Source organism: Emydura macquarii, unplaced genomic scaffold, assembly GCF_026122565.2.
Source record: "Emydura macquarii macquarii isolate MOO-44397 ecotype Brisbane River unplaced genomic scaffold, CSIRO-AGI_Emac_v2 contig_2205, whole genome shotgun sequence".
NCBI classification, from domain to species: domain Eukaryota; kingdom Metazoa; phylum Chordata; order Testudines; family Chelidae; genus Emydura; species Emydura macquarii.
In genome coordinates this window covers 34,504,764-34,520,262 of record NW_027132342.1, presented here as the reverse complement: position 1 = coordinate 34,520,262, position 15,499 = coordinate 34,504,764, and the positions used below count along the sequence as shown (strand labels likewise).

At 38.4% G+C, this 15,499-nt stretch overlaps 1 protein-coding gene across 1 annotated transcript in view; it reads left to right on the top strand.

The window, feature by feature from the left end:
- Nucleotides 1-14,743, top strand: part of ACSS3 (acyl-CoA synthetase short chain family member 3) — a 137,867-nt gene extending 123,124 nt beyond the window's left edge. Inside the window, exons 12-16 of the mRNA XM_067559880.1 lie at nucleotides 7,076-7,157; nucleotides 8,201-8,323; nucleotides 13,719-13,818; nucleotides 13,915-14,090; nucleotides 14,386-14,743. Of these exons, the coding sequence (XP_067415981.1) occupies nucleotides 7,076-7,157; nucleotides 8,201-8,323; nucleotides 13,719-13,818; nucleotides 13,915-14,090; nucleotides 14,386-14,454 (550 nt within the window). The 3' untranslated portion in view covers nucleotides 14,455-14,743. The remainder of the gene's footprint in view (nucleotides 1-7,075; nucleotides 7,158-8,200; nucleotides 8,324-13,718; nucleotides 13,819-13,914; nucleotides 14,091-14,385) is intronic.
- The last annotated feature ends 756 nt before the right edge of the window (nucleotides 14,744-15,499 follow it).

The window sequence follows — 15,499 nt, the reverse complement described above, 5'->3', positions numbered from 1 at the left end:
GAAACTAGCATGAGGCAACTTGTCTCTCTGTTTCCTTTTTTGTGAGCTAAAATCTTTTGACATGAAGGGTAATTAACTGATGGTTCATTTTGAAGTGATAGTTGTAGTGACCTCCGGCTTCCATTTGCAAGGGCAGTCTGATGAGGTGACATATATTTACGTAGAATCTGACCTTCCTGTAATTAATATATAATTGAAGATGTATCTGCATGTTTGTGTGTGTAACCATTATTATTATCAAAACAGAAATTTATAAGGCACATTAGCAAAGAAAAATCAAGTGAAAATTCCACTGCAGGGGGAAACTCTGAATCCTTGTATCTGTAGATTGTAAATGTCACAAGCCTTTTGTATTTATTTTTAGAGGCAATTACCAATACTTCTGTCTCCTTAGCTCACATCATTCTTTACACCCTGCCAGAACAGAAGGGAAGGACTCAGAATCATATCATAATGACAGCAATGTTTACCAGCTGATCTTCCACTAGATGAGCCTCTCATGCAGCTCTTTGTCTGTGCCTCTAACCCCAGTGTGGTAGTTCTCCCCTATTATTTATCTAGCTGCATTTGCACCCTTTCTGTGGAGCACCATGGGAGAAATCCTAGCAGAAGTAAAGGTCTGATACCTGACAAAGATGGTAAATCTATCAGTCATCATACAGAATATGCAGTATTCAACAAATATTTCTGTTCTATATTCAAAAGAATCGGGATGATGCATTTATATCTCACAGTGATAATGAAGTACTTTCTATTCCATCAGCAACTGGAGAGGATGTTAAACAGCAACTATTAAACATATTTAAATCATCATAACCAGAGAACTTGCATCCAAGAGTATTAAAAGACTTGGCTGAGCAGCTCTGTGAGCTATTAGAGTTGATTTTTAATGAATCTTGCAATACTGGAAACGTTCCAGAGGCCTCCATGAAAGGTAATGTGCTAATATTTTAAAAGGTTAAAACAGGATGACTTGGATATTTATATAGGCCAGGTACCCTAATATTGTTTCCAGGCAAAATCTTGAATACACTGATATGGGAGGCTATCAGTAAAGGATTAAAAGATGGTAGCATAATTAATGCTAATAAACATGTTTTTATGAAAAATAAGTCTTGTCAAAGAAACTTGATTTTCTTTGAGTGCTTGCTTATGTCCAGTCCACTATACGTGAGTGCACGTCTTAATGCACGGTTCCCTGAACTTTTTTCCCCTTAGCAGATCCCGGAGGGCCGGCTCCGGCGCCCCCTGGAGTCCCGCACACATGCCACGGTGTATGAGGTGCTGCTGGCCCTATGCCCCTTCAGTTCCTTCTTTCCGCCTGTGACAGTTGCTGGAACTAGTCTTGCTCTCAGCAAGTACTATTCCCCTTGTTCGGACTTGTTTGATATTCTAAGTTAGTTCTCTTTAGTTAAGTAGTTGTTAAGAGTAGTTAGAGATCAGGCCAATCCCTACAGCGATTTCGAGTGGCCGGCCATGCCCTGGTCACTGGGCTTCAAGCCATGTGCCTCCTGCGGGAAGGCTTTCCCGGTCAGCGACTCCACAACCGCTGCCTTAAGTGCTTGGAGGAAGCCCACAGAAAAGAGAAGTGCAAGATCTGCAAGGCTTTCAAACCGAGGACTCAAAAGAACTGAGAAATCCGGTTGAAAGCCCTATTGAAGGTGCCGCTTCTGGGAACCATCACAGCGCACTCAACCAGAGCTCAAGCCTCATCTATAGCCTTCCTGGAGAGAGTGCCCCTGCAGGACATCTGCAAAGCCTCCACCTGGTCGTCGGTGCATACCTTCACGTCCCACTATGCCATCGTCCAGCAGACGAGAGAGGACATGGGATTCGGCAGAGCGTTGCTGAGGGCAACCCTCCTCCAAAGGTATTGCTTGTTAGTCACCTATAGTGGAATGGACATGAGCAAGCACTCGAAGAAGAAAACAAGGTTACTTACCAGTAACCAATGTTCTCTGAGATGTGTTGCTCATGTACATTCCACAACCCACGCCCCGTCCCTGCTGCCAGAGTTGGCAGAAAGAAGGGGCAGAGGGGGCGTAGGGCTGGCAGCACCTCATATACCGTGGCATGTGCGTGGGGCTCCAGGGGGCACCGGAGCCAGCCCTACGGGGTCTGCTAAGGGGAAAAAAGGTTCCGGATAACCGTGCACACACCTATAGTGGAATGGACAGGAGCAACACATCTCGAAGAACATCATATTGGTGAGTAACCATGTTTTTTTTTAATAAGATCACATTTTTGATTGATAACTCTGTTGACATACTATACTTAGATTTCTGTAAGACTTTGACTTAGTTCCTCATGCCATTCCAATTAAAACAAAAAACAAAAACCACTATACAAAATGGAGTTCATATTAAAATGGATTAAAAACTGGTTAACTGATAAATCTTAAAAAGTAACTGTAAATGGGGAATCATCATCCAATGACAGTATTTCTGGTGAGGGCCTCCAAAGGCATTTTCTCAGCTGAATGCTCTTCAATATCTATCAAATGATCTGGAAAAAAATACAAAAGCATTGTTGATAAAATTTGCAGATGAGACAAAAATTGATGGCATGGTAGTGTAATGGTGTGGACAGGTCAGTTATATACGTCTTCCTTCTGGCAGGTTTTGTATTTTCCTGTGCCAAGAGCCAAGTTCAGCAACTGCAAAGTATTATGGAATATACCTCTTAACATGAGTGAACAGTATTCTGGGAAAAGCATAATACAGTTAACAGTGGCACAACTTAACATAAATCCTCAGCATTCATATATGGTGTAATGGGTACAATATTAATGTTGTCCATGTAGCACATATTAGTGTGATGTGCCCATAAATATAGTGGCTAACACCGTGTATTTACAGCCCTATATTAATGCTGAAGAATAATATAGCTGCCACTCAAGATCACTAACTCCATTCAGCAGCCAAGCTCTTCTAATAATGGCTTAGAGTTACTTTTATTAGGTCTCTGACTTAAGTAGCGTTTCTGACTCTAAAATAAAAGGACATCTTTTTTTTTTTTAATTATTAAAGCTGAGCAAGGTAGCATCTATAAATTAGTGAATTTCCTTTGATTCTTTACTTTCGGAAAAGCTTTTTCTTTATAAATGTGCCTTATAAGTGCAGCATCAGTAACTATCCTATTCCACCAATAAAAATACTCCCTTTTTTGCATGAATGGCAAAATGATATCATACTTATTTAAGCAGTGAGGCAACTAGGTGTGTGTTGTGCTGGGGTAATTCTGTGGGTGATTCTGCAAATTGCCAGTCATTGCAACATGACAACTGGGTGACCTGTGCAATTGTTTCTAAAAATAGTAAAGATTGTATTTTAAAACTTTTTTTACAGAAAAGATGATGTTCACTTAAGCAGTTATCTCCAAGATGAAACTAGTTTAAATGACCTTTATATTCAATTTATTTGTGACCTCATGCAAATTGCATAAACTCTGTCTCAGTTTCCCCATCTGTAATTAGGTGAAAATACTTTCCCACCTTTGCAAAGTGTCTCCAGATCCTCAGATGTGAGGCACCATATAATGCACATTATTAGTTAGTTAGTTTGCTACATTTTCCTCTTTCCCTAGTTCTCCTGGATTTAGTGAACAATGAGCTACAAAGTGGGCTCAGATCTGAACTCCAGATCTAAATTGCAAGTCCTGGAGTTCTCTTGTTACTTTCACTGGTGTCAGTCAGGAATAATTTAATTAGTGCTGATCTTGTTACACTGGTATAAAGCTGGGAGAATCATGTTCTATTTTACTGCTTTGAGGTTTGACGTCTAAATTTGAACTTTCCCTAAGTTCAGTTGGTTTTTTTTAATTCAGCTTGATCTGGATTTTGGCTTGTACTACAAGCTTTGTTTTGGAACTGGATCTAAGGTTCATTCCCCATTAGTAAAATGGGATGAGCACATTTAATTATTCTCTGCCAATTAAACTGAATATTCAGTTGTAGAGACAGTTAGAAAATGGTGTGTTTCATTTTCCCACAAAATTAATTTTTTCAATTTTTTCATGAAAATTTTAGAAAACTTCAAAATGTTTTTTTTTTTTTTAAACTAAAAAAATGAAAAGCCCCGTGGTTGTCTCTTTATTTATTTTGTTCTTCCCTTTCTCTCATCCTTCCCCCCCATCTTTTTTACTTTTTTTTTTTTTTTTTACTGTCACCTCCCCAACTTTTGTTTACCCCAACAGCGGGGAAACAGAAAAAAGGGAGTGAAAAATCTAAAACTGAAAGATCAAAAATTGAAAACGTTTCATATTTTGAGTTTTGAAAAAAAAGTTTTGTGAGGGTATTTTGTGGAGGTGTATGTGTTGGTTTTTTGTTTTGCTTTTTTTTGTCACCAAAACATACACAATTCCACAGATGTTTGTTAGGGGTGGGGTAGTTTGTTTTGACTGAGGAGTGGGGCAAGGTATTTTTAAATCTAAAAAACTTTGAATGAAAAATTTCAGCCAGCTCTATTTATTTGTGTTTATTTTCATGTGTTTTGTAGTTCAAGGGGTTTGTTTCAGGCCCATCTATGAGACCTTTCTCCCTTCCTCTTTCCTTATCCTGTTTTCTTAGAGGACTGTCTTAGAGGACTTCTAAGTTTTAATTTAAAAAGCTGGATCTTAAGTTTTTCAATCATATCACTTTGGATTATGTCCTTGTCAGATTTCATAAGCTAAGCAAGGTCAGACCTGGTCTGTATTGAGATAGGAGAGCTCCAAGTAATTCAGGATACCCCAGGAAGTGGTGATGGCGCACCTCTCCAGAATCTCAGAACAGAATCAGTGCCCTCCCCTTGTGCTAATTTATACTTTATTATTTGAAGTGCTCTTTCAGATGAAACACAAAATAGAACTCTTGACCATTTTATTTTTCATCCTCTGGTTCTCTTTGCACAATTATGGGCTAATTGCACAAATTATGATGCTATGTTATATATTTCTTCTGGTTTTAATTTTCAGAAATCCTATTTACAAAACAGCAAAACGAGGTTCTTATTTTAGAAATATGATGAGTTTTTCTATTTAATCACTAGACTGAGAGCACTTGAATGCAGCTCTGGAGAAATCATTAATGACTGTCAATTTGTAGTATCCTTGCTCTCTATCATAGGGACATCTCAGACTGTTAAATAAATTAAAGGTGCAATATCTGCAACTACGATAGCTGTTATGAATTGCCATGCAGTAAGCAACAAACATGGTAATTACTATTCTCTCATGGTTTCTCTTGAATCTGAACAAGAATTTTTTTTTAATGCTCTCACATTTCCAAACACGTGGCTTGAGCCATTTCTGGGTTTCTTCAAGCAAGATGTCCACTAAAATGGGATCACTTTTTTTGCATAGCAACTAGCATTCCCACTCTATCTGGGCACCTGATGCTGTCCAATAAAATCCCCTAAATGGGCAATAGCCAGGACACCCCATGGATGCTCTCACTTTACTGGGAAGCGTCCAACAGCTGGGGTTCCTATGAAAACCTGATCACATACTGTTGCCAAATACACCCTTCTGTTCCTCTGAAGGTGAACCATGCTGAGGATAGCTGAATCTGATCCTGGGAGTCACCATCATCTTAGGAAGAACAATTAAACAAGCATGAATTTGATACGTTGCCAAATGATTTAGCCTGTTTTGCCGGGGATTATTCTCTTAATACTTTCTATAGAAAAAAGGAGGTGGTCCATTTTACCTGATAAAAGTAAAGCCCCTAATGTAGATGTGGCTGACGTGATAACACCATTTCCTGTGGGCTAAGGTCCCATGGGAGGCATATACTTAATCAGTATGGACACTGCTACACTACTGGGGAATGTTTCAGTGCTGGAGGTATTGTCCTTTGGATTGTGTTCTGAATCATAGTGACTTTTGTTAGTGTTTAGTGACTGCCAGGGTGAAAGTGAAGAAGTGGATGAGGTGTTGCTTGTGAGTAATACATTCATCCCAAACTCATTCCAGGTGACCTTTTATAGCACATTATTGAATTGATGATTGGATATATACGTGTACACTCTCTTTCTCTTCCTCTTGCTCTCTCTCTCTCCCCTTCTTCCCCCTCTCTCATCCCCCCTTACTTTCAGAGTTAACCTTTATAGAATCCCAGTCCACCACCCCGCATTTATATCTTTTAGGATCAAACCCACTTTACTTGAACTTTTATCCACATACAGTCAACACTCTGGAGTTAAAAAAACTCCCATCATTTCTCCTTGTCAGCAAAGGAAGCTTTGCAGTTTTTTCCGATCTGACAGGTGTTAAGTATGTAGAACACTCCTCCTCCCATTTTCATCACGTTCAGATGCTGACTAAAGTGGCACTATGGAGCACATGTTGAAAACTCAGCTGATGGTGCATTTCCACTTTTCCCATTTCTGTTTTCTTCCATGAATTAAACCCAAATTATTTTATTTTTGAAAATGTAGGTTTAATGTTTCTCCAGCTTTCGCCTCCCCCCAAGTAATTGCTGCATTCTGCATTATTTCACTTCATGTTTGTCCAATTAGAACAAATCCAACCCCCCTGAAAATACTGTAATCCAGATCCTCAGGACTTTGAAGTCTGTGGTGCTATGACAATTTACACAAACTGAAGGTCTGATCTTGCATGTGTGCATGTGTGTACGTATGTATTGTATGTATCATAAAATGTCTGTATCCATATAGAACATAATATATGTATTTTTGCTAGGTGCTTTACCTTTGGCAATGATTTAAACTGAATGATGACGACATAGCACTCCTTTTACTTTCCACTAGAGCAAACTTTTTTACTAAAAGTCCGAGGCCCTGGTATTCTATAAAATGTATTAGCTAAAAGTATCTACAATTTTAGAACTATATGAATGTGATTTAACAATAACAGTTTATGAAATACAAAACTTTTAGAATCATCTGTCACTAAGAAAATACGGTGTTAGGGGAATTATCATCCAATTGCATAATCATCATATGTTTACCTGACTATGAGATATGAATTTAGTTCTCCCCCACTGTGATTATCTATTATACTATGCATTGTTGAAGTGCTTGAGTTTGTATCTTTTATTATTCTAACTACTGCACTTTTTTTCTTTTAATGTAAGGTTACCTTTGCCTCCTGGAGCTTTCTCGGGTCTCTGGAAAAATCAGGAACTGTTCAAGGAGTTATATTTCCAAAAATTTCCAGTAAGAATTGCAAAAGGAACTATATAAACTACCAGTAATGTTGTGGCATTGAATTACATTAATTATTAGTTAATTTAGGATTCTGTCATTTCTTCTTTGGATCGGAGAGCTTTGATATGCATCTCCGTGCAAGATTAAAAATATTAAACCTTTCATTGTGCAGAATGTTAGAGTGTAGTCTTAAAGAAAATCTAAACAATAGTTTGTCTTCTGTGTGGGACTAACAAGTACAGGAGGGGGGCATGAAGAGGGAGGGGAATCAGTACATAATTGAATAAATTATTCTTCCCCCGTCAGATCCACACATGGAGGAGATTGTCCATGAACTGATCTCCTCCCTGTCACACACAAGTGTTTGTGTGTTTTTTTTTCTATGCATGAACAACAAGGAAGCTTTGGTCCAAGAGTGGAATTAGCTGAGGGAACAGATTTATGTGTGGGCAAGTAGTCATTTTGTGTGCTGGCAAGGTGTTGATGTCATGCTTCTGGTCAAAATATTCCCATTGGAAACAGTAATATCATGAGAATTTGAATTTAATTTTGCTGCCCCATCCTTTTGTGAACTTCCCTCTTCCTCTGGACTCAGGAGAGCCCCATCTTCCAGGGCTTCAGAGTGAGCAGTGATTAGGTCGGTAAAGGTGTGAGTGGACTTGAGGGGCAGCTACTGCCCCTGCTGTGTCCCCACCAAGTTCATGAAACCCACTTGGGGAGGGTAATCCCAGCTATATTGTGAAATAAGAATAGTGATTAAAGTGTTTCAGAATAAAAGTCATATAATGAAAAAAAAATTGAGAAAAGAAGGAACTGCAGAGTTCATAAAGATTTTTCAGCTTGAAAATTAATGTGATCCTATTTTATACTGTGAAGGTAAATATGGTGATAAGTTTTAATGCTTAAACTTTAGGTGAGAGGTGACTATGTTAAACAGGCCAGTAATTTTTTTTCATTTGGAGTGAATAACTCATCCATTTTGTTTGTAGAACATTGTTGAGATGATGACCCTAGGATTAATGCCCAGTTATTTCTTGTGCTTTTATTTTCAGGGGTACTATGATACCATGGATGCTGGGTACCTGGATGAAGATGGCTACTTGTATGTCATGTCTCGAGTTGATGATGTGATCAATGTTGCAGGTCATAGAATTTCAGCAGGCGCAATTGAGGAGGTGAGCACAAATTTGAAAATGGGTAAATGAAAGGTAAGCAAAGAAAGCTGGCGTCACAGGATACATCTATACAGTGAATGGTAGCCCGCAGCAGCGAGTCTCAGAGCCCAGTGTGACAGACTCAGGCTTGCGGGACTCACGGGAGGGTGCTAAAAATAACTGTGTGGACATTGTGGCTCAGGCCGTGAAGCCTAGGGAGGGGGGTGAGCTTCAGAGCCCCAGCTCCAGCCCGAGTTGCAACATCTACACAACTATTTTTAGCAACAGAGCATAAGCCTGTAAGCCCAAGTCTGATTGTGATGTGGGGCAAAGGGTTAAATATCGGGACATAACTGATTTTATCAGGACATCTGGTCACCCTGTGTCCTAACCAGGAGGGCAGGCGGGGAAGGTGCAACAGCATATAGCTCTTCAGGGATTGTGGTAATTTAGGCAGACTTCCCCCACCGGCCGTGTTAAGTTACTCAAGGGGCCACACCAGCCCTTTGAGCAACCCAGGATTGGCAGAGCATAAAGGTAGCTTGAAGAAACAAAGCACAGAGTCTCACCACTGGTCTTTTCCTTCTATATCATTAAACAAATTATTCAGGCATTGTTGCTTATCTTTCAGACTGGCTCTGAAGCCAATGTAGTGGCTGGTGATGTGAATTACCCGATGTTTAGTATTGTACTACTTTATCTCTGTGTACCATGTGAGCTTTCTTCTTTTCTTTGATCTCAGTCACTTGTTTTTCTCTGTCTTCTCCCCTACTGTTTTGTAATTTCCTTCCCCTGAAAACAATATACACTTAATCACAAGAAAATTTGTAGTTTTTCAGTTCACCTTTTAAACAAAGCTAAAAAAAGCTAGACTAGTTAACGTATGCAGAACAAACTGCTATTTAAATGAGAAAACATTAACAACAACACAATTAACTCTTCAGTAAGTTCAGTAAATAAAGAATTAGAAGCTTGGTGAATCTTCCTTTAATTAAATGACAGTCACCTTGTCGAGTATGCATATTTATCTCCATTTCCATTATAGCTACATGTAGTTTAGCAAGTTTTTCTTAATTTTTTAACTACAAATCTCAACTTCATCATGTTCCAATAAGAGTTATTTATTTCCCCATGGTTATCTATAAGTATCCTCAGAGTCCTGTGAGGCTACCGAAGTTACCATTTACCCTGTCACTGGGGGAGTAGTTGTTACATATTTGTGTTAATTTCAGCTTCCATCTTGTGCTCTGTGTGTGTCTGTCTCTTTCAGCTGGAACTGCCTGCTTTTTCTCTGAAGCAAGAGGTTAGTACTAAAGGGATTTAGCATGACTAGTCCCTTTCCTAACTGGCTGGCTGCTGCTGCTGTAGAAAAACCAGGAATGCATCCTGTTCCAGTAACTACCATTCTAGAAACTGCTTCTTTTTTATTTTTTTCTTGTTTCTTATTTTTACAGATTTTTAATGACTTGTGGCTGTTTCTATTTTCTATATTTCTATTTTGTGTGCTTTTTAAAACTTTATTTTTTAAAAAAATTCTATTTTTAAAAATCTCATATATAGTTCTAATGAATATGGAACCATTCACTCTTATTCTGAATTATCTCTAGACTTTTTGAACTCCCTGGATGGATAGTGCGTGGTCCAAGACCTAAAAGACTGCACTGGGAGCAGTGATTTTAGAAGGGCTGAATCTCATAGGCAAAAAATGGGAGGGTGAGTTCTAAGAAAGGATAACTACCTACTTTAAACCTAAAGGTGTAAGAGCTGGGACCATAATGTCAAGCTGAGGATTACAACTATTTTTATATGGTTTCCTGTGTCGTGAGTGTGTTATATTTCCCTGAGGTACACTGAATTTCTCATAATTTTTTCTCTGCTTTGACGTTATTTTTTATATCCCCCTCCCAAGGGTTCAATTGATTAAGATTTTAGTTTTTCCTTTTGTGTGTGTTCACTTTTCTATGTGGTTGCCTCCAGTTTTGTGTTCTGTTCTATTCTTTTTATTCTTCAAATGACTTATCCACTGACTTGTATTTTCCAAGTCTTTGTACACACTTGATATATGGGCTGCAAAAATCAGCTATGTCAGCTAACACTCCAGAATGAGCATTAAATGATTGACAGTGACTTCCTTGAATGGAAATTTGATGTTTTGCAGTGTCAGGGCAGAATAGCCTTTCCTTTTAATAAGAGAATTCTTGAACCTGCAAAAGGAATTATGGACTATTACAGCATCTCAGCAACCTGAAAGAGAACTGAACAAAAGGATCAAGATCCCCTTAAAGGGGTCGAGTATTTTTATTCGCATCAGCCACCATCATTTCCTTCCTTCCCCAGACCTGAAGAAGACCTGTGTGTTGCTCAAAATTTGTACCTTCCACCAATAACTGCTGGTCCAATAAAATATATTATGTAGCCTACCTTCTTACCACCATCTCTAGCAGTCACTGCAGTTAATGAGAGGTCTAAACAGGTTTCCAAGACCGTATCAGGAGAAATAGATCCAAAGAAATTGGATCTGTTTGGTCGTAAGGATTATTCAGTGGTGTCTCTTCAGCTCAGACTTGAGCTACTTGACTATGCTACTACTTGGCTATATTAGCCAAATACAGTTAAAACAATGGGACAAAATTGCAGATTTTTTGAAAAAGTTACCTCCAGATCTGAGGGACGGATTTAAATTGAATTATTGGAGAAACCATTCTGCAAGCAGTTTTAAACTCTGCAGACATAGGAACTAGATCAGTCGTCACTGAAATTTCCGTGAGAAGGGACTCGTGATTATCTTCATCAGAACTACCTAAGGAAGTACAAAATACAGTGCAAGACTTACTTACCTGTTGAGGGAAAGGATCTATTCAGCCTGAAAACAAATGAAACATTACATCTGTGAAGGATTCTAGGGCCATCCTGCTCGAGGGGGAGGAGGGAGGCATCATAAAGTGTAACAGATAAAATTACAATAACAAAATATTACATGGTACCTTGTGCTTGTGAAAATGGCTTGACAAAAAACTGAACCTCACTGTATCATCTCTGCATTCTAGTTTTCATAATGACTTTAATAACAGGACATTTATCTTAAAGATGGGCCAGTTAGGGTAAAATATGCACATATATCACTGCTGCATGACAGTGTAGAATGTTTCAGCATGTTGATATCATGTGTATTTGTGCTGCAAAAATAGTGTCAATTGAACACACAAACTAGGAAGCAAAGGGAGGTTTAGTGGCTTTGTGTGAGGAGGTTTCAAATGCTTTCTGACAGCTGCACTGCAACTTGGAGCATGTATTATTGGATTTAGATTACTGTCCATCATTGGTGTGGCAGTGAATCTTCATTTCTGTAACAGGCTGTTTCTTTAAAGAAGTATTGGCTCATGCTAATGGTGAAGCAGGTTTGGCCTTGTTGCTTTAACTCTTTGTAAGCAAGGGCTTGGGACAATGTTAACACATGGTGAATTCTGGGTACATTTTGTGTTCTGTTTTATCAGCCAATGCTGAAAGCATTCATTGACATTATCCCTACTATAATTCCTAGGAAGGGTTTGATTAAGATTTGGACCACTAACACCAGTGGATCCAAAGAGTTTCTTACGAGGGAAATCAAGGATGCCTATCCTGTTTTTTATAATCATTTTGGACACCTGGATCCCTAGTTATATATGACGAGCAAAAGAGTGTACCTCAGGGCCTTTAGTCAGGATATCCATTTTGGAAAGCCGGGTGAAGTGTTTCTTGCCTCGGCAAACTGAGGTCTCATTTTACCTGGGTTTTGATTGCATTATGAGAGGAAAGGGAGAAGAGTCTCAGACAGATCTGAAAGATAGTAGATGACGGTCTATACCAGTGTTTCTCAATTGGTGTTCTGTGGAACACTGTTAGGGTTCCGCGAGCAGCTGTTCTCTGCGCTGCCGAGAGCAGCTGTTCTCCGTGCCGCCGAAAAAGGGAAGATGTCCCGGTTTTCTGTGGAGGGTATAAGTGTAATTTAATTGAGAAATGCTGACCTAGTTGTTTGTATATAATTTGCTTATTTTGACATTTTTTTTGGCCCCATATGTAAAAATACTGTTAAGAGTTTGGGGGGTTCCGCAATTATTTATCGAGTTCAAAAGGGTTCCCTGGCCAAATTTAATTGAGAAACACTGGTCTATACATTCATTCATTTTAGCTTCTTTCTGCTGCAACCTTCATGTGCAGGTTTGTTCTCAGTAATGAATTCTCAGAGCACTCCATAAGGTTGCTCCATGCAGGCTTTTTGAGACAGGAGCTTTACCTTCATATTGCTTGTACAGCACCTAATACACCCACCAACAGTCTTGGGACCACCTAAAAGTTCCTAAAGATGACAGATTAACGTTCTCTGATTGTGATCCACCAATGAGGAGTCTTCCTCAATTTCAATCTCCTTTTTGTTCTTTAAGAGGTCACCACTGAGCAACCGAGAAATTACACAGGCTTCAGCATTGTTTTCTTTTGTACAGTTAGGAAAGTTCCCCACAGAAACTTTGAAAGCAGGAGATGGTGAGGAGACACATTTTTGTATGTGCTAATTAGGTATTCAACCTGGCAGACAAATGTGAAGCAGTAATAATTTGTGGGTTTATTGTTGCTGATTTTGACTAGCAGAAAGTAAAATTTCAGATAAATTATTTGTTAACATACTGCAGAGTTTGTGTTTCCTTATAGTGTTGTTTTCCTAACTCTCTAGGTATGGTTGAAGAAGCTCTTTAATTCCAAGTCCCTGCTTTCCATGTGATTGTTAGAAGGAGATTAAATACAGTAGGGACCTCAGAATTATGAACACCAGAGTTACGAACTGACCAGTCAACTACACACCTCATTTGGAACCATAAGAACACAATCAGGCAGCCGCAGAGGAAAAAAGCAAATACAGTACAGTACTGTGTTAAACAGAAACTATTAATTTAAAAAAGGGAAAGCAGCATTTTTCTTCTGCATAGTAGTGTTTCAAAGCTGTATTAAGTTAATGTTCAGTTGTAAACTTTTGAAGGAACATCCATAATGTTTTCTTCAGAGTTACAAACATTTCACCGTTACGAGCAATCTCCGTTCCCGAGGTGTTCGTAACTCTGAGGTTCTACAAGTGATCGATCAGATGTTCAAGTAACGTAGCTGCATTCACTTGCTCTTTCCTTCCTGCATACCTGTGTGAAACATCAATCATTATTAACATAATATTTTCCAGCTAAGTTCTTGTGGAATGTGTTAAAATGTGACATTATCGTCTTAAAATTGCTGTAAGGAAGGCATTTTATTAACTTTTAAATTGTGTTTTGGGTTGCCTAGGGATTGTCCTTATCCAAACACTAGCTTGTCTATGCTACCTGCATATTAATAATAGTAGAATATGTACTCAGCTATTTGTTTTTTGTTTTGTTTTTTTCTCTCTCAGTCTGTTCTTTCCCATGGTGATGTGGCTGATTGTGCTGTTGTTGGCAAGGAGGATGCCTTAAAAGGTCTTGTCCCATTAGCACTATGTGTACTAAGAAATGGTGAGAGCTCATTATGTTCATAGACGCATGTCTTGTGTCACTAAGATTTATATAATGTTGTAAAGTAGTTACACAGCATCTGAAATTCCTCACCAGGTATAAAGATAGAAGAGCAGAGAGTTTTGGAAGAAATTGTTAAGTGTGTTCGAGAAAGCATTGGACCAGTGGCAGCTTTCCGAAAGGTGGTATTTGTGAAACAGTTACCAAAGACACGGTCTGGCAAAATACCACGTTCTGCTCTTTCTGCTCTTGTCAATGGCAAACCATATCAGGTAAGCTATAGGTGCTCTTTATTCTAACAAGGGACTCATGCACATCAGCAGAAGTGACTTCATCTTTTTATTCTTTAAGGTATTTTGTTACTGGTTCATAATATCTGAATTATTTTATTTTATCCTTATATCAAGCAAAATATACCATTTTATCTTTAAGGTCTTTATAAATGCTCTGTTCTTGACTACTTTAGAAATATTAGCATTAGAGAATTTTTTTAATCAATTTCTCCTTTACTATGTGTTGTATTTGGCAATTTGCTATCATATGTTTATGTGTGTTCTTCCTTCTCAGATAACTCCGACCATTGAGGATCCTGATGTGTTCAAACACATAGAAGAAGAACTGAAGAAACAAAAATAATAATGTGATTTTTATCCATTGTACAGTGTCGTTTAATAATAAGTCTCCTAATGTCTGGACTATAAGAAGAAATTTTGTATTCGGTAACACAGTAACAGAAGATATTTTAGAAGTCTGAAATAACCTGGCACTAATTTTATTATTACAAAACTTGTTGCTGCTTTCCCTGTCCTATTATCATGGACAGTGAAACATTTTTCGTTTCATGAGTTTTGGCAGTGTTTGTAATTTGTATTATACTGGATGTTTAGAGAGTTAATAAATAGATATTTACAGTAGAGAGTTTTAACAGAGCCGTGTAAAGAGGGTTCATAGAGTTCAATGTCAGAAGGAACCATTAGGTCATATAGTCTGACTACCTGTATAACATATGTTTCTAATTTCACCCAGTAACCCCTGCATTGAGCAAAATAACTTGTTTGACTGAAGCATAACTTGTCTGGCTAATTAACACATATCTTCCAGAAAAGTATCCAGTCTTGATTAGATGATTTGGAGAATCCGCCACTTCCCTTGGTAGTTTGTTCCAATGTTTGTAACCTCATAGTTAAAACTGTGTTCCTTATTTTTAGTCTGAATTTGTTTGGTTTCAGCTTCCAGCCATTGGTTCTTGTTATGTCTTTCTCTGCTAGATAAAGAGATCTTTAATATTCAGTATTTTCTCCCTGTGAGCAGGTACTTATACATTGTAATCAAGTCACTTCTCAACGTCTGTTGGATAAACTAAACAGATTGAACTCTTTAAGTCACTCCCTATAAGGCATTTTCTCCAGCCCTTGAATTGTTTTTGTCATTCTTTTCTGCATATCTCCCCAATTTTTCAACTTCTTTTTAAAACATGGACACCAGAACTGTATGCATTATCTCAATATCGATTTCACCAATGCTGCATACAGAGAAAAAATCACCTCCCTGCTCCCAGGGCCCAAGCATAATTTTTTTGGGCCCAGTACAAACTTATAACACGGATCCCCTCCCACACACAAACCATAATCCATCATCCCAATCTCATGAGCCATGAAAAAAGTTTGAATTCTGAAATTAC